A 19,252-nucleotide genomic window follows, 5' to 3' on the forward strand; every position below is an offset into this window, starting at 1 on the left:
GGCTTCGTAAGAACCATTTCAAGGTCCTGGAGTGGCCTAGCCAGTCTCCAGATCTCAACCCCATAGAAAATCTTTGGAGGGAGTTGAAAGTCCGTGTTGCCCAGCGACAGCCCCAAAACATCACTGCTCTAGAGGAGATCTGCATGGAGGAATGGACCAAAATACCAGCAACAGTGTGTGAAATCCTTGTGAAGACTTACAGAAAACGTTTGACCTGTGTCATATACCAAAGGGTATATAACAAAGTATTGAGAAACTTTTGTTATTGACCAAATACTTATTTTCCACCATAATTTGCAAATAAATTCATAAAAAAATCCTACAATGTGATTTTCGGGATTTTTTTTTCTCATTTTGTCTGTCATAGTTGACGTGTACCTATGATGAAAATTACAGGCCTCTCTCATCTTTTTAAGTGCGAGAACTTGCACAATTGGTGGCTGACTAAATACTTTTTCCCCCACTGTATGTATGTATGTATATAGTATTGCACATATTTTACCTGAGATGACGTTTCAATCTCAGGTTACTAGTACCTGCTGCACCTACTCAAAAGGCCTCTGGTTGCACATTATTGAGTGGAAATGGGGTGTACAGCTATTTGCTTGATGCTAAACTATTACATATTGAGGGCTACAATGTGGTACAATTTAAATGTATATATACAATAATTAAAATAATAATTGTGATTATTATCATTATAATAACTTGACAGAAATGGTGCAGGGAAATGTCAATATCAATGTGATTTCAAACTATGTATATCTTCAGGTATATTGTGATGCAATAGAAATGTAATAACATTCATGTAACAATGTTGACTACCAACTTATACATGACATACCACAATCCTGATTGCCCTCAATAACTACATTCTTAAATTCAACTGATTTCAAATTGCTACTTTAATATATTGAGATTACATTTTAGTGTGTAACATACTGAAACCAGCAAATACTGTGAATTAGTCCAGTCACAAAGTTGGCCTTTCAGTTCTTTTCAAGGACTCTCCAGCAATATGGTCAGAGAAACATACAGTATCTAACCAGGGGTGTATTTAGAGAGGTGAAACATTCAGAGTGTTGCAGATAGAAATGTAACGGATAAAGATTACATGATTTCCTATTCTAAATAACAGGCAATCATATGCTTTCTTTTTTAAAGGATGTGTAATGTTGCAACCTCCTAAAGAGACCCTACAGGCTAGTTTGCTAACTCACCTATGGGGACCTACAGTACCGAGAAATACTGTCCAATCCTCTTAGCCTAATAGTAATCGCATGCTGCATCTGATGATGTCAGTGCCATAAAGCTTTCTTCCGTTTAACCTCTGAGTAGAGTGAATCTATATTTCAGATGCCAGCTTACACATTAAAATATGAAATGTGTAGTGTGGAAATAAGGGGCCTCAAATATTGATAAATATATACATGTAAATCTCTACTTATTTAGCTTGATATGACAATGGACATGAAAATATAAGAGGACTGACAGACATTAAAAGGCACACATATTGAGATGTGCTTTAGTAGTGATTACTTAACTGCAAATGACCAAGTATCAAAAGCTGTGCAGGTTTAAAGCCATACCCTTGAGAGCCACATCAAATGTACATTGAACTTTTCTAATATATAAAAAAATATTGATATAGGCATCCCTGCATGACCACCAAATCAAAGGTTTAAAATAATTTCAATGTTCGAAACAAACGCATAGTTTTTTGTATTTCGTTTTTTTAAAGTTTCCTTCTAGGAATGTACTGCATTAGTTTTAAAACAGACACGCACACAATCACACGCACGCAAACACATGAACACATACACACAATCACATGCACCCATACACCCAATCACACACACATTCTATGTAAAGTTTCTAAGGGGGGTGTGATCAAGTGCTATTTCCTTGCTCTTGTTCAAATAACAGCATGGCGAGCTGGGAACGGGCTCCCAGGCCATCCAGGTTGCTCTGGACACACCTGTGGTAGATGTCTTCACTTAGCCGAGGGTTACAGGCCTGGTAGCGGTACTTTTGGTGCAAGGCTGGTTCCACAGCCCTGAACACATGCAGGATTGAGTACTTGACAAACATATCGTAGATATCCAAGGTCTCCAGGATCTCCTCGTTCTCCTGCACGTCGGAGGCCATGCGTGTGCGCGTCGCCATGTAGTCAGAGTTGTAGAAGCACGCCTCCTCGAACGAACTGCGGTCAAAGTGTCCGGCGTCCTTGACCAGGTCTACTGTGGGTGGGGGCTCCTGGTTGTGGAAGGCGATGTCAGGGTTGTAGTCCTGGAAGTGGATTGGGAAGAACACCTGCCAGTTGTTGATGGAGTTCATGCGGCAACGGTTGAGGAACTCTGAGTTGACGTTGGTGTTGACGTTAGTGATGAAGAATAGCGTTTCTACTGGGTGCTTCTTCGAGATGATGTCCATGAATTTGATTTGAGAAGGGTTTTCGGTCTTGACACTTATCCACGGGATCTTCACTGTCGGATACTTGCGTTCGTAGGTGTTGATCTGGGTTTTAACACTGGCGAAGATGTCATTCTGGTTGACCTGCTGGGCCTCGAATGGGTCGTAGATGAACAGGAAAGTCAAGATGGCGTTTTCACTGGTCTCAAATGAATTCGCGGCAAACACTTCAAGAAAATGGTTGACGTAACCCCGATCCTGAAGGGTCAGCGGTAATATGATGTGAACTCTGGTGGCCTCTGTGACGTAAGGCATGGGGATGATCTCGATGCGACTCAGGGGACGCACCAGGTGGACCCTCTTGGTGATGGAGCGACTGCGGCCTTTCTGGTTGACTACCTCCAGCTGCAGGTCCAGGGTGTACTCCATGCCCCGAGTGGGGTCGAAGCGCCGGTAGCCGTTGATCAGCTGCTGCTTCTTCAAGTGGAGGACAGGCTTGTACTTCTTGTTCAGCTCCTCCATGGCTATCTCGATGACGTCGGCCACGTCCAACCGATCAATACCGCGCAGTTCACACTTGGGGGAGCCGTCGATGCAGGAATACACCTGTTCCTCTGTGAAGTAGTCCCATCGAAGGACCTCGAAGCGAGACTTGGGCTCAAAGGGAGGATTGATCCCAATGGGCCACTGGGAGCTCCGGTTGCCATCATAAGCCACTTCGCTCACATTCTTTATCTCTGCCTGTGGATACATGAGATGTAAATAAATAAAATACCTCTGAAAAGTCAAAATCTGACAGTGTGTACGTTTACATGCACACTAATCATTTAATATCAAACGGATTATGGCAGTAGGCCGAGTATGGCATTGGTCATGTAAACACCTTACTCTGCTTATCTTAATCGGTGTAAGGTCATAATCGAAGTAAGCATACGCTGATTAAAACAACTGGTTTTCTGAACAATCTTTAGAATTATTAGGACATGTAAATGCCTTAATCAGTTACTGTATTTGATCTGCACATGTGCTAGCACAAACAGCGCAAGCTTCCTTCTTTCACGTGAGTGAAGTGAGTTTGGAAAAACTGAAAGTATGCATCTTAGAAATAGTTTCCCCATACAAACTTTATGTCCAAACTCAGAATCAAATAGGCTTCACAAAAATAATATGGTCACTTTATGTTGATTGGCGATTTTCTGCATTTATCAAAGTCCCATCAGGTAGCCTGACTTCAGATGTGCCCATGTAAACAGGATTATTAAGGAAATAGTTATTCTTGCAAAGCATGTAAACGTTTAAATTGAACTATTATATTAAATCTGACTATTCACAATAATCTATTATCACAATAATTGTGTGCATGTAACCGTACTCAGTGATACTGTATGGCTACAATTAAAAGCTGCTCATGTCCAACCAAGACAGCGGAGTCATTCACAAAACAAATATTGTACAGAAATAAATAAGCCTTCAGCGCTTGATGTTAAATTAAAACAGACAGGGAGACAGACTACAGTCAGTGTTCACTGAACAGAGGATGTTTTGTGGTGTTCAGGTTCAGACCGTTTTTACCTGTAGCTTCTCGATCTCATCGTATGTCCTCTGCAGTTCGATCTCAGTGAAGTGCTTGTGTAGTCTGTACATCTGCTCAGGGTCAGACACCGGGTGGACAGTCAAGGCATTCTTAAACTGCATATTCTCCTCCTTACTCGGATCTGAGTTCTTGCCCATCTCGTAACGGTAGTACTGCAGCCCCTGAAAAAAATAATCGACATACATTTAGCAAAGTGGTGAAATTGGGTGAAAACAAACAGATAAGATATAAATCTTTGGGCTGTATTTCAACAAACCTAACGCAATGTAAATCTTAACGCTGGTGGTAGCACTATAGGTCCGGGGGTGTGTCAGAAATATTTTTGCTATTTTCAGTGGGAATTATGGGCGCACTAGCTGGCGGTGGCGCAAAAGGGCTGGGTTTTGATTAATAAATACGTTGTAGGTGTGTTGAGGCCAATCAGAACATGCTCCATGGCTAAATATGTGGTTGTTTCAAGTTGTGACTTGCATTGTCATCAACTCCAATTTGAATGTTAGTCCATTATAGTCTCGTTTGTTAAATAGCCTACAGAAACAAAATGTATGTAGGCCTACCCTATCTTTGCTAAATATGTTGAACATGTTGTTCTATGTAATTGCATGACTTCAACATTGTTTAACATAGCGTTCACACTGATATATGGGCTAGGCCTACTGTAAATTGCATTATGCCTGCCATGTCTGAAAATAAGCAAGATTAAAGTCATTATTAATATGGCTGAAAAAAAAAAGAATAATTCTAATCAAAACTAAACAACTTGATTTAAATATAGTACATACACCATAATTGCGACCCGGCATTTAATAGTAAGACAATGTAGACTATGGAAGGTTTTACGCACATCCAAACTTTTCACAGGAGCCAATATAAAGAGAAAGGGGGAATGTCCACTCCGTTATAGGCTACTGCTCCCAAATATAATGTTTTATAAACATCATGGAAGGATCATACAGATCGTATTCGCACTTCTCCAGAAATAGCAGACGGCTCCTAAATTGCATTGCCATGGACGTTCTCAACCATAAAGTCAAGGATGGTGAATCATTCTAAAAAGGTTTGGGTTTTATTCAAATGAAATGGAAAACAAGCAATTGTTACAGGAAAATAATGTAAATGTTTCTAAATACGAGTTTCACCGGCATCATCTCAACTCTCGTTTCTGATGGGCATATGGACACGTACTGTACATGGAGGGGGTTAAACGCACAATCAAAATAATAATGGGAGCTGGCTGAAATAATGATTAAAAGGGGATGTCCGCTCACTGTTTTGCTGCTCCCAAACTTGATATTTTAGTAATACTTTGGTGATTCATATTTATTTCAAAACAGTCTCAAGAGCCAAATACTTTTTTGATAAGCTGCTACCTGGCGAATGCTTCATTGGGGGGAGGGGACGCTATGCTTGGTTTTGAATCAAATGAAATGAAATGGGAAAGAAAACATTTGTTTTTTATGTTTTAACCTTAACAAGCAAAATAGCCCAGTAACATCAAAGATCCACCACCATATTTTACAATAAGTATGGGGTTCTTTTCTGCTCATACATTCTCATTTCACGTAACAAAGTATTTTGACTTTGATACCAGGTTAAGTATCACGATACTCTATACCATCATGACACTTGATACCAAAACGATACCACGGCAAAAAAGGTGTATTAGCCGAAGTCACAGAATGGCACATGATCCAGACAGATAAAATCAGCTACTGCTCTTTTCAATCATTAGGCATCTTTTGAGTTAAATTTGATGTAAAAAAAAAAAATCTGAGACTGCCATGTCTGCATTAATGAATCAATTATACACTCAAACAATTAATTAGACTTTATTTTTACCAATCTAACTACATAATAACATAATGGTAATCATTTATTTGAATGGTAAATCTCTATTTATTAAAAAAAAATGCACATACATACATACATACATACATACATACATAAATACATACATATACACATACACACAGTGGGGAAAAAAACGTATTTAGTCAGCCACCAATTGTGCAATTTCTCCCACTTAAAAAGATGAGAGAGGCCTGTAATTTTCATCACAGGTACACGTCAACTATGACAGACAAAATGAGAAAAAATAAATCCAGAAAATCACATTGTAGGATTTTTAATGAATTTATTTGCAAATTATGGTGGAAAATAAGTATTTGGTCAATAACAAAAGTTTCTCAATACTTTGTTATATACCCTTTGTTGGCAATGACACAGGTCAAACGTTTTCTGTAAGTCTTCACAATGTTTTCACACACTGTTGCTGGTATTTTGGCCCATTCCTCCACGCAGATCTCCTCTAGAGCAGTGATGTTTTGGGGCTGTCGCTGGGCAAAACGGACTTTCAACTCCCTCCAAAGATTTTCTATGGGGTTGAGATCTGGAGACTGTCTAGGCCACTCCAGGACCTTGAAATGCTTCTTACGAAGCCACTCCTTCGTTGCCCGGGCGGTGTGTTTGGGATCATTGTCATGCTGAAAGACCCAGCCACGTTTCATCTTCAATGCCCTTGCTGATGGAAGGAGGTTTTCACTCAAAATCTCACGATACATGGCCCCATTCATTCTTTCCTTTACACGGATCAGTCGTCCTGGTCCCTTTGCAGAAAAATAGCCCCAAAGCATGATGTTTCCACCCCCATGCTTCACAGTAGGTTTGGTGTTCTTTGGATGCAACTCAGCATTCTTTGTCCTCCAAAAACGACGAGTTGAGTTTTTACCAAAAAGTTCTATTTTGGTTTCATCTGACCATATGACATTCTCCCAATCCTCTTCTGGATCATCCAAATGCACTCTAGCAAACTTCAGACGGGCCTGGACATGTACTGGCTTAAGCAGGGGGACACGTCTGGCACTGCAGGATTTGAGTCCCTGGCGGCGTAGTGTGTTACTGATGGTAGGCTTTGTTACTTTGGTCCCAGCTCTCTGCAGGTCATTCACTAGGTCCCCCCGTGTGGTTCTGGGATTTTTGCTCACCGTTTTTGTGATCATTTTGACCCCACGGGGTGAGATCTTGCGTGGAGCCCCAGATCGAGGGAGATTATTAGTGGTCTTGTATGTCTTCCATTTCCTAATAATTGCTCCCACAGTTGATTTCTTCAAACCAAGCTGCTTACCTATTGCAGATTCAGTCTTCCCAGCCTGGTGCAGGTCTACAATTTTGTTTCTGTTGTCCTTTGACAGCTCTTTGGTCTTGGCCATAGTGGAGTTTGGAGTGTGACTGTTTGAGGTTGTGGACAGGTGTCTTTTATACTGATAACAAGTTCAAACAGGTGCCATTAATACAGGTAATGAGTGGAAGACAGAGGAGCCTCTTAAAGAAGAAGTTACAGGTCTGTGAGAGCCAGAAATCTTGCTTGTTTGTAGGTGACCAAATACTTATTTTCCACCATAATTTGCAAATAAATTCATTAAAAATCCTACAATGTGATTTTCTGGATTTTTTTTCTCAATTTGTCTGTCATAGATGACGTGTACCTATGATGAAAATTACAGGCCTCTCATCTTTTTAAGTGGGAGAACTTGCACAATTGGTGGCTGACTAAATACTTTTTTCCTCCACTGTATACACATGTGTTATATATATATATATATATATATATATATATATATATATATATATATATATACACACACACACACACACACACATACACAAACATACAGTGGGGAGAACAAGTATTTGATACACTGCCGATTTTGCAGGTTTTCCTACTTACAAAGCATGTAGAGGTCTGTAATTTTTATCATAGGTACACTTCAACTGTGAGAGACGGAATCTAAAACAAAAATCCAGAAAATCACATTGTATGATTTTTAAGTAATTCATTTGCATTTTATTGCATGACATAAGTATTTGATCACCTACCAACCAGTAAGAATTCCAGCTCTCACAGACCTGTTAGTTTTTCTTTAAGAAGCTCTCCTGTTCTCCACTCATTACCTGTATTAACTGCACCTGTTTAAACTCGTTACCTGTATAAAAGAAACCTGTCCACACACTCAATCAAACAGACTCCAACCTCTCCACAATGGCCAAGACCAGAGAGCTGTTTAAGGACATCAGGGATACAATTGTAGACCTGCACAAGGCTGGGATGGGATACAGGACAATAGGCAAGCAGCTTGGTGAGAAGGCAATAACTGTTGGCGCAATTATTAGGAACTGGAAGAAGTTCAAGATGACGGTCAATCACCCTCAGTCTGGGGCTCCATGCAAGATCTCACCTCGTGGGGCATCAATGATCATGAGGAAGGTGAGGGATCAGCCCAGAACTACACAGCAGGACCTGGTCAATGACCTGAAGAGAGCTGGGACCACAGTCTCAAAGAAAACCATTAGTAACACACTACGCCGTCATGGATTAAAATCCTGCAGTGCACGCAAGGTCCCCCTGCTCAAGCCAGCGCATGTCCAGGCCCGTCTGAAGTTTGCCAATGACCATCTGGATGATCCATAGGAGGAATGGGAGAAGGTCATGTGGTCTGATGAAACAAAAATAGAGCTTTTTGGTCTAAACTCCACTCGCCGTGTTTGGAGGAAGAAGAAGGATGAGTACAACCCCAAGAACACCATCCCAACCGTGAAGCATGGAGGTGGAAAAATCATTTTTGGGGATGCTTTTCTGCAAAGGGGACAGGACGACTGCACCGTATTGAGGGGAGGATGGATGGGGCCATGTATCGCGAGATTTTGGCCAACAACCTCCTTCCCTCAGTAAGAGCATTGAAGATGGGTCGTGGCTGGGTCTTCCAGCATGACAACGACCCGAAACACACAGCCAGGGCAACTAAGGAGTGGCTCCGTAAGAAGCATCTCAAGGTCCTGGAGTGGCCTAGCCAGTCTCCAGACCTGAACCCAATAGAAAATCTTTGGAGGGAGCTGAAAGTCTGTATTGCCCAGCGACAGCCCCGAAACCTGAAGGATCTGGAGAAGGTCTGTATGGAGGAGTGGGCCAAAATCCCTGCTGCAGTGTGTGCAAACCTGGTCAAGACCTACAGGAAACGTATGACCTCTGTAATTGCAAACAAAGGTTTCTGTACCAAATATTAAGTTCTGCTTTTCTGATGTATCAAATCAAATACTTATGTCATGCAATAAAATACAAATTAATTACTTAAAAATCATACAATGTGATTTTCTGGATTTTTGTTTTAGATTCCGTCTCTCACAGTTGAAGTGTACCTATGATAAAAAATTACAGACCTCTACATGCTTTGTAAGTAGGAAAACCTGCAAAATCGGCATTGTATCAAATACTTGTTCTCCCCACTGTACACATACATATGTGGTCCTCTGTAGCTCAGCTGGTAGAGCACGGCGCTTGTAACGCTAAGGTAGTGGGTTCGATCCCCGGGACCACCCATACACAAAAATAATAAAAAAAATGTATGCACGCATGACTGTAAGTCGCTTTGGATAAAAGCGTCTGCTAAATGGCATTTATTTTTTATTTTATATATACACATATACACACATACATACATACACATACTTGTCCTTTAAAAAATATATATTCCCCTTTATTACTTTCCAACCCTGCCACCCTTTCCCTACTTGGAGTAAACTAGTGATCAACAATCCTTAGGCCTCTACTTCCAGCTTATACTTACTATCTACATTTTATGGACACAGTCCATTTTACAATAATTATATTTTGTTCGTTTTTTCTCCTGAACTTCTTCTACTCTCAACCTCTCTGATCATTTTCATGATGTCCATCCGGTTTGCTTCTATATGACATATCTCTTTCACAAAAGCTCTCAACCTACAACCTATATACTTATTATTGACACAGTATGCTTACATTATTAGTTATCTTGTTATTATTTGTTGTTAGTTATTAGTCCCATCCTTCAATTCCATTCAACACCTCCCATATATCTCTTAACACCATCCATATAGGATTTATATTTGCCATATATACACTGCTAAAAAAAATTAAGGGAACACTTAAACAACACAATGTAACTCCAAGTCAATCACACTTCTGTGAAATCAAACTGTCCACTTAGGAAGCAACACTGATTGACAATACATTTCACATGCTGTTGTGCAAATGGAATAGACAACAGGTGGAAATTATAGGCAGTTAGCAAGACACCCCCAATAAAGGACTGGTTTTGCAGGTGGTGACCAAAGACAGTTAGCAAGACACCCCAATAAAGGACTGGTTTTGCAGGTGGTGACCAAAGACCACTTCTCAGTTCCCATGCTTCCTGGCTGATGTTTTGGTCACTTTTGAATGCTGGCGGTGCTTTCACTCTAGTGGTAGCATGAGTCGGAGTCTACAACCCACACAAGTGGCTCAGGTAGTGCAGCTCATCCAGGATGGCACATCAAAGCGAGCTGTGGCAAGAAGGTTTGCTGTGTCTGTCAGCGTAGTGTCCAGAGCATGGAGGCGCTACCAGGAGACAGGCCAGTACATCAGGAGACGTGGAGGAGGCCGTAGGAGGGCAACAACCCAGCAGCAGGACTGCTACCTCCGCCTTTGTGCAGGGAGGAGCAGGAGGAGCACTGCCAGAGCCCTGCAAAATGACCTCCAGCAGGCCACAAATGTGCATGTGTCTGCTCAAACGGTCAGAAACAGACTCCATGAGGGTGGTATGAGGGCCCGACGTCCACAGGTGGGGGTTGTGCTTACAGCCCAACACCGTGCAGGACGTTTGGCATTTGCCAGAGAACACCAAGATTGGCAAATTCGCCACTGGCGCCCTGTGCTCTTCACAGATGAAAGCAGGTTCACACTGAGCACGTGACAGACGTGACAGAGTCTGGAGACGCCGTGGAGAACGTTCTGCTGCCTGCAACATCCTCCAGCATGACCAGTTTGGCGGTGGGTCAGTCATGGTGTGGGGTGGCATTTCTTTGGGGGGCCGCACAGCCCTCCATGTGGTAGCCTGACTGCCATTAGGTACTGAGATGAGATCCTCAGACCCCTTGTGAGACCATATGCTGGTGCGGTTGGCCCTGGGTTCCTCCTAATGCAATACAATGCTAGACCTCATGTGGCTGGAGTGTGTCAGCAGTTCCTGCAAGAGGAAGGCATTGATGCTATGGACTGGCCCGCCCGTTCCCCAGACCTGAATCCAATTGAGCACATTTGGGACATCATGTCTCGCTCCATCTACCAACGCCACGTTGCACCACAGACTGTCCAGGAGTTGGCGGATGCTTTAGTCCAGGTCTGGGAGGAGATCCCTCAGGAGACCATCCGCCACCTCATCAGGAGCATGCCCAGGCATTGTAGGGAGGTTACACAGGCACGTGGAGGCCACACACACTACTGAGCCTCATTTTGACTAGTTTTAAGAACATTACATCAAAGTTGGATCAGCCTGAAGTGTGGTTTTCCACTTTAATTTTGAGGGTGACTCCAAATCCAGACCTCCATTGGTTGATGAATTAGATTTTCATTGATAATTTGTGTGTGATATTGTTGTCAGCACATTCAACTATGTAAAGAAAAAAGTATTTAATAAGATTATTTCATTCATTCATATCTAGGATGTGTTATTTTAGTGTTCCCTATATTTTTTTGAGCAGTGTATTTCAACTGTACTGTGATGTCTTACAAATGTTCTGAACCCTTCTATTCTCATTGTTTCTACAGATTGTGAATTGAACAAACATTTTTGCTAAAAGTATTATTATATTATTGATCGATTGACTATGACTTTTCAGATCACCCAGTAATGATATCTGCAAGGTTAGCTACAGGTAAATATTGCAATCATTTAGCTATTCCTGGACCCGTGTCCAAAAACAAGCTACAAATGGACAGTCCCAAAACAAATGATCTAATGATTCTGTCTCTTCGCAGCAAAATCTGCAGAGCTGGGAAGATTGTATCCCCCATATAAATAACATTCTATTGGTAGCAAGAATTTTATATAATAATTTAAATTGAAAGATTCTAAGTTTTGAATCCGGTGTCGTTTTGCGTATCAGTTCATAAACACTATGCCATGGGATCGGTACGTCTAAAATCTCTTCCCAACTATTTTGCAATCTATATGGGACGGCTGTCAATCCTTTGGTCCTTAAATGAAACTGATATACTTTTTTATTTATCACAGTTTTCCTTTTTTTCCTTCCAATTATGTTCTTTAATGCAAGGCCGACAGACAAGTTCCTTACTTTCTCCCCCTTCCACTTTCTTCTTCCATTTTTGCGGTAAGGCTGCAATTATTTGGTTGTAAGTTTGGGTAGAGCAGACATTTCCATATGTTTTTGTAAATCTCTATTGATAAACTGTGTAAATCAAGATGTAGCCTAGGGCTGTTAACAATACAGGTGAATGCATATTAAATAGGAGTGTGTGCATGCATTGAGTTTTTGAGCTTGTTTGCACTGATTTCATTGGCTACAGATTACAAACTGTTTCCCTTCCATTTGGGACTTATTTTATTGTACTGATCAACAACATTTGCATAGAAGTAGAAATATATTATTATATAAAAGTGCCCACTCTCTCTTAAAGACCCAGTAATGACGTCATTCACAAGGCACATTCCCACTGCACTGTCCAGTTGAGATCGGTGAGGGGAGGGATGTGACACAGACAAAAGTAGGCTATCTTTAGACGTGAGGGAGAGACGATTAACTGAATTAAAAGTTTTTGGTGACAATCAGCTTTGAAATCAGCATATTTTGCATTATGGCTCACATTATCACAAACAAGGTACTAGGGTAGTGAATTGATGTTAGCTTTTGCTGTAAACTAGCAAGGAAAGTTAGTCTAAAAAAGCTGGAAGCTACCGGTATCTTCTTGCATTGTAAAGTGTTATAGACTTTATGGACATTATTTTGCGAACAGTAAATACATTTCTACATATTGCATTATTCAAGTGTGTTAACTTCTGTGTAGCATGAGCGGCGAGCTAAAATAATGTAGCCTAGACTCCCAGTGCTCTAGCAATGAGTAGTGGAGCAGGCAAGAGGCATGCACAGTGCGCACACACTATAAAGGGCACATCGGCTGCGCTAATAGACAGACAGACCTGATCCTCTCAATCAGTATACAACGTAATTGAAGAGTGCAGTCCGTAAACGCAGATGAAGGATATCAAGTATCTGGAAGGATTCTGTATGGAGGAATGGTCCAAGATCCCTCCCAATGTGTTCTCAACTCATAAAACATTTTAGAAAAAAGCTGTGTCGCTATCCTCACAAGGTGAGGTATTGAAAACAGGGGTGTCAATCTTGACCCATACCTTTTTGAGGGAAAAAAAGTATACGTTTTTAAACAAAACCTTACTCTGAGCAATTGTATTAGTATAAAATAATATAATTTCCCAATTTGTTTAGCATACAATATAGCTCAGTATTTGAATTATTTATTTTATACAGTAATCTTTGCTAATCTTTATCAAAGGTGTCAATAATTTTGGACCCCACTGTATTTCTAATAATTTAAGACTATCTCTGGTAGATGTTTTCTAAGATCCCTTTTCCATCTGTTTGACCAGAAATCAAAGCCCTTGCCTGTTCCTAATATTTAGGATAATAAATGGTTGAAAAAATCAATAATGCATTCATTAAAAAAATATATATAGACTTAGCTGACACCTTATTTGACATGCTCCTATGAACTTCACGTTGGTTCTCATGGGTCGTTTTTCATGGAAATGCCCTTAACAAACGTTTCGAAATGGTTAATAGGAAAAACACTGCTAGAATGTATGGTGTCAACAACTTAAGAGGAATCAGTATACGAATAACACCTAAATGACCATAATAAGTAATAAGAATCCACTCAATCTAAAGCGACGACCATTTACGATAAACACAGTAAGCACCTTAAGAAGTTAACCAATTAGGAAGGGGTCCGAAGAAAAAGTGAATCCGATCTGATCAAGCTATTAAAAGAACAAAGAATTAAGTCGCATGAGCAGAGGTCACCGACCGTCGTACTGGAAAATGTGTTAACAACTAAACATCTCAAGAATTGCAAAGATCTAAAGAATCTGTCACTGCTACACATAACTGAGTAACCTTTTTTTATATTCTCTATGAGTGTTACAAATGCAGTTATGTGGAATGTGAGTCACACTTCCAAATAACACTCTCCCATGTTTTTTCTTCTGACCTTTCCCCTACTTCTCCCTTCATAGATAGGTCGGTCCCTGATGGAGTTGTGCTGGCCCTGAGGCATGATGACCAACCATTCAGCAGTGAAACAGGCCCTCTGTTTCTGTTCCTCTACAGACTCTTAAACAAAATGTTTTCCTGCTCAAATGCCAGACCTCAGGAGAGAAAATGGTATAGAAGTTAACATGCCACAGGAAAAAGTTTAGGCACACTCATAAACTGTCTTGAATTAACTACTCATTATATAAAAATGTTCTAAAATAGTATTGTTATAGAATGGTGTATAACTGGTGATATTGTTGGAACAAATTCAGGTGTAATGTGAAAGGGAGACACTATGAGCAAAAAAGGGTAACATATACAAATAAATTAAATCAGTGTAGTTAGTTTAAAGGTACACAGTCTTTAACCTCTATGGGATTGTGTCCCATATATGGGACGGTTGAGCTAACGTGCGCTAATGTGATTAGCATGACTGTTGTAAGTAACAGCAAACTTTCTACGACATGTCTTATATGGGCAGTAAGCTTAAATTCTTGTTAATCTAACTGCACTGTCCAGTAGCTATTACAGTTAAAAAAATATCATGCTATTGTTTGAGGAGAGTGCACAACAAAAAACTTATCACGGCAACTGGTTTGATACATTCACCTCTGAAGGTAAATAGTGTACTTACATTCAGTAATCTTGCTCTGATTTGTCATCCTAAGGGTCCCAGAGATAAAATGTAGCATAGTTTTGTTTGATAAAATCCATTTTTATATTAAAATGTACAAACTGGGTTCTACAGTTTGAACCCCTGCTGTCTCTGGCTCCACATCCACCCCACCCGGCCATCTAGATGTGTGAAAGTTAGTGTATAAGCTAATGATCCATCATGTATGACATTCATGGAAGTGTGTAAACTTACATTTTGTATTACCATATCATTTTTGTATGTTCTCTATAGTTATGTATTTGAAAATGTATCAATTGACCAATTCGGCACATTTGGGCAGACTTGATACAAAATAGTCTGAAACTTTGCACACACACTGCTGCCATCTAGTGGCCAAAATCTAAATTGCGCCTAAACTGCAATTTTATATTGTGGCCTTTCTCTTGCATTTCAAAGATGATGCAACAAAAAACAAACAAAAAAACGTATTTTCACATTTGCACAAACTTCAAAGTGATCCTTTCAAATGGTATCAATAATATGAATATCCTTGCTTCAGGTCCTGAGCTACAGGCAGTTAGATTTGGGTATGTCATTTTAGGCGAAAATTTAAAAAAGGGTCCGATCCTTAAGAGGTTAAACTGTCACTTGGACAAGCGTTGTGACTGACAGGGCTCCACTGGGGCCCTGACTGTCAGTGCAGAACATGAGAAGCAAAGCTCTCTGTCACAGCAGAGAGGACAAGTACCATCAGGGGCCACAGTGTGAAGAGAAAGACAGCCAGTCAGACAACTCTCTGTCTCTATAGAGAATGCAGTGTTAAAACACTGATGGATATTATAACTATGTTATAGCACTACTATGGTGCAACATGCCTTATTCTATAGATGTCACTATTATAATTTGTATTTATTCATTTCAAGACAAATGTGGTTTGGAAAGAAAGTGTTTGAACATGAGGCTGGTGGATCTTGAAAGATGGATCTTATCATGCCGATGTTGTAGTATACCGTCTTCAATGTTTGCTATATTGTGTGTGTGTGTGTGTGTGTGTCAAGCTTTCACTGAGCATGAACCAGCCTATTATACTGATGGATTGAGTTACATGTTGGAGGGCAGTGTAAAGTTTATGAGGCCTCATAAAGTCAGGCTCTGTTTCATCTTTTTGGGGGAGATGCCAGTGAAAGACAGTTGACTTGTGGTTTCAATTCAGAGCAGACCTGGGCCAAATACATATGTCAAATACTTAAAATGTCCACTTTTGTGACTATTCCATTTGTTCTATTGTACTGAACGAACTAAATCAAGTGCCGCTCAAGTATTTGACATATGTATTCAAACCAGGTCTGGTTTGTTGACACAAGAAACATTCACTTCCTGAGAAACACTTGGGGCTGCTTTCTCGGACACAGATTAAGCCTAGTCATGGACTAAAAAACACTTTGAATAGAGAATCTCTATTAAAAATGCATCTTAGTCTAGGACTAGGTCTAATCTCTTGGACAAAGGGATCATAAACCCATGGAACATAACTCACTCCATGGAACTTATTTGTACAACACCATAATACATAGCCTACCTCATGCTCATCCACACAGTTGGTGTTGGCATAATCAATGGTGCATCTGCCCAGCCACTCGTCAGGCCTGGCACTCAGGATGTCATTCCTACAGTTCTCCAGGAAAGGTTTGAGCCGGAGTAGCAGGGTACGGGACAGGATGTATCCAAACCCACCGTAGCAGTACCTCCCATCCATCTCCCCACCTATAAACCCCTCAGGACTGCCCATGTAAAGCTCCTGGTCCATGCTCAGGTGAGCCACCAGCTGTTTGATCCTGTCTGCCTCTGTGTATGTGTCGTCCTGGGCAAGATAGAACCAGTCATACTCATGGATATAGTGCTCTAAGATGTACTTGATGGTCTGGAACATGTTCCATATGAGCCTCTCGTCCCCATGGGTGACCACGAACATGCCGTGAGGCACTTTGCGGTTGCGCATGCCAGTGAAGAAGACCACAGTGTCCAGGTGGTGGCTGATGGTGCGGTTCACGGCCACTCCCAGAGTGTTGATGGTACTTTTGGACGTCAGGATTCCTACGAAGAGGCGCTCCCGGATCCCCAGCTCTGTACTGATGTACTTAGCCCTGGAAAACATACACATTCTCATGAAGTGATTGCTGCTATTTTCAATGTGAAAAGTTAAAGCTAGAGAAACAAGTATACAAAAACACATATATTGTACACATATTTATATACAGTACTGCAAACATACTGGTATTTCAATTGCAGCTTAGCATTTCAATTATTTAAGAATTAAGTATTCGTTCATCATGCGAAAGCTTTACCCTTTCATGCATCTTCTTATGCTCAACGTTCGAACAATTTCAACCATTCACACAGTAGATAAGCACATCCGTAATTGTTTTGCTATGGTTAGTTCAAGTGTCCTTCTGGGATATGATTAAGGATTGTCTGCCTTTGAAACCTGGATGTTGGACAGAGTCCAAGATTTACGAGTTCGCACCAGAGGGCCAAGGCCCAGCAGCTCAAAGCTCTATCTCATGTAATGAAGCAGCCCGTCTGTGTGACAAGGTGAATCCACAAACACATCTACCCTGCACATCTCTTTTACTGGCTAGCTGTCCATGAGGACACATGGAATGTGTAGGGGAAAAATGTCCTATAACCCCATGAAATGAATGAAAACAAAAAATACATGTTTTTATATGTATTTTTTTTATTCTGATTAAACCAAATACTGTTACACAGACACTGCTGTGAAGGTCATGATGAGAAGACATCCTTGCATATTTTGTCTAATAACATTTTGGTTGTTCTTCATGTTACAGGCTGAACTGGTAGAGATGGGTTTCTTCAAGCTGTAGCCAAAGACAGACTCCATTGGCAGAATATTGTTTCAGCCTTATGTCCCACCAGGGACCCAGAGGACTAAGTAAGTAAGTCATGTTACAGCACAGAATACAGTTGTAATGACATGGTATAGTTATAGTTACTCCCAATGCCAACATTATTTGCCTAAATACTGTTGAAAATAAATTATAGTTTGAGGGTAATATACCACAACAACACCATAATGTATAACTTGGCTGTGCATGCTACACATGGTTAGTCAAGCACATGGCACAATGTTCAATGCAAGCCATTCTCAGAATATTATTGCACATACAGTAGGTAGACTATATCAATACAACTTTTCAATAATTTGTTATGGCAAAAAAATACTGTATGTAGTACTCTGGTAGCTGGAGACCGAATGTACAATTAGTTAAACATTTCAGGAAAATTGGCCTTTCAAAGATGTTTCTGTGTTTGTGGGCACAATAACAGCAGACTCCAATACTGACTGATTTCCAATGTAATGTTACATGTGAGTGTGCTAATTGCCTACATAAAAAAAGCATATTATTCATAAATTGCTATCTGATGTTGTTTAAGTGTGCTTGACATCTAATAGGCGTATGAGTTAAAAATAATGCAAACCAATTGAAAAACGGATTAAGAAAGATGGGGAAACAACCATGCCTACGTTAATTAACCTAGGCTCATATACTGCTGAAGGACAATTGGCAACATTGTAACGAGTTTTCTTGGGAAAACTGGCAACATAGCCTAATATCCATTCTTTAGTTATCCGGGCAAGAGTGGCACAGACATCACAGTCAACTGGAAAAATAAAGATCTAGGCTACACTGTTGTAGCATGTTTATAATAACACATTTGACCTATTCCGGTTTCAACCATGATTTTTTTTATCTTACCGAAAAAGTTTATTTGGTTTGGTTTGTTGGACTGGTTTATATGGCACTATTCTTGGCTCAAAATCTTCCTCGGCGTCCACATCGTTGACCGTCGATATCGAATTCGGTCTCCTCGCTCCTTTTGAATTCCCATCTTGGGGCAAAGTTATTTCTTCACTCGCTTTCCCGTTGAGGAAACAAGGTTCCTCCACCCAATTCACACTAAGTAAACTTAAGGTAAATCCCAAAGAAATACCGATAATAACCGGCCCAATCGGCCTCAGCAGAGAAATAAACATTGATAATCTCATTTTCATCGTTGACTACGTCGACCCTTTCTACAGCCTACACACACCCTAATGTAAGCCGCTTTGGATAATTATATACATCAAGCCAAATATAAAATATTAGCAGCTGGCTATATTTAAAAATACCATCCTTCGCTTCTAAAAAGATGTTGGCCTATGTAGTCTCTACCTTAAAATCAAAGCAGGATTCTTACGTGTCAGTGGTCTCTAGCTCCACCCCAATGAAACACGAACGTCAGAAATGCATACGCATAGCACCCTTTCAGTATCTGACTGAATCACAGAATTTGTTAAATAAAACCCATCAACCTCGCCCATGGCTAAATATATCACAATACTGCGGCCTATGTAAATGTTGGTTTATATAAAGAGCTATAGTTTTAAAAAATCCTCTCTTCAGCTGAAAAGCCTATTACAGGTG

At 40.5% G+C, this 19,252-nt stretch overlaps 1 protein-coding gene across 1 annotated transcript; it reads right to left on the minus strand.

Annotated features, from left to right (window-relative positions):
• Positions 1–1,427: 1,427 nt before the first annotated feature.
• Positions 1,428–19,014, minus strand: LOC311130099 (chondroitin sulfate synthase 2-like). Its single transcript, XM_084162770.1, has 4 exons — positions 18,545–19,014; positions 16,345–16,909; positions 3,985–4,167; positions 1,428–3,153 (listed from the first exon to the last, which is right to left on the minus strand). Exons 1-4 carry the CDS (start codon positions 18,838–18,840, stop codon positions 1,891–1,893), a joined length of 2,307 nt encoding a protein of 768 aa, XP_084018896.1. The 5' UTR covers positions 18,841–19,014; the 3' UTR covers positions 1,428–1,890.
• Between the last annotated feature and the right edge of the window lie 238 nt (positions 19,015–19,252).

This window comes from Coregonus lavaretus, assembly GCF_964263955.1.
Source record: "Coregonus lavaretus genome assembly, chromosome: 5".
Taxonomy (NCBI): domain Eukaryota; kingdom Metazoa; phylum Chordata; class Actinopteri; order Salmoniformes; family Salmonidae; genus Coregonus; species Coregonus lavaretus.

Coding starts and splice junctions, on each gene's coding strand:
- LOC311130099 (XM_084162770.1), bottom strand. CDS start 18,840: ATGAAAATGAGATTATCAATGTTTATTTCTCTGCTGAGGCCGATTGGG. Junction 4,168..16,344: donor ACTGTGTGGATGAGCATGAG/GTAGGCTATGTA, acceptor TATTTTTTTCAG/GGGCTGCAGTACTACCGTTA. Junction 3,154..3,984: donor ATGAGATCGAGAAGCTACAG/GTAAAAACGGTC, acceptor ATGTATCCACAG/GCAGAGATAAAGAATGTGAG.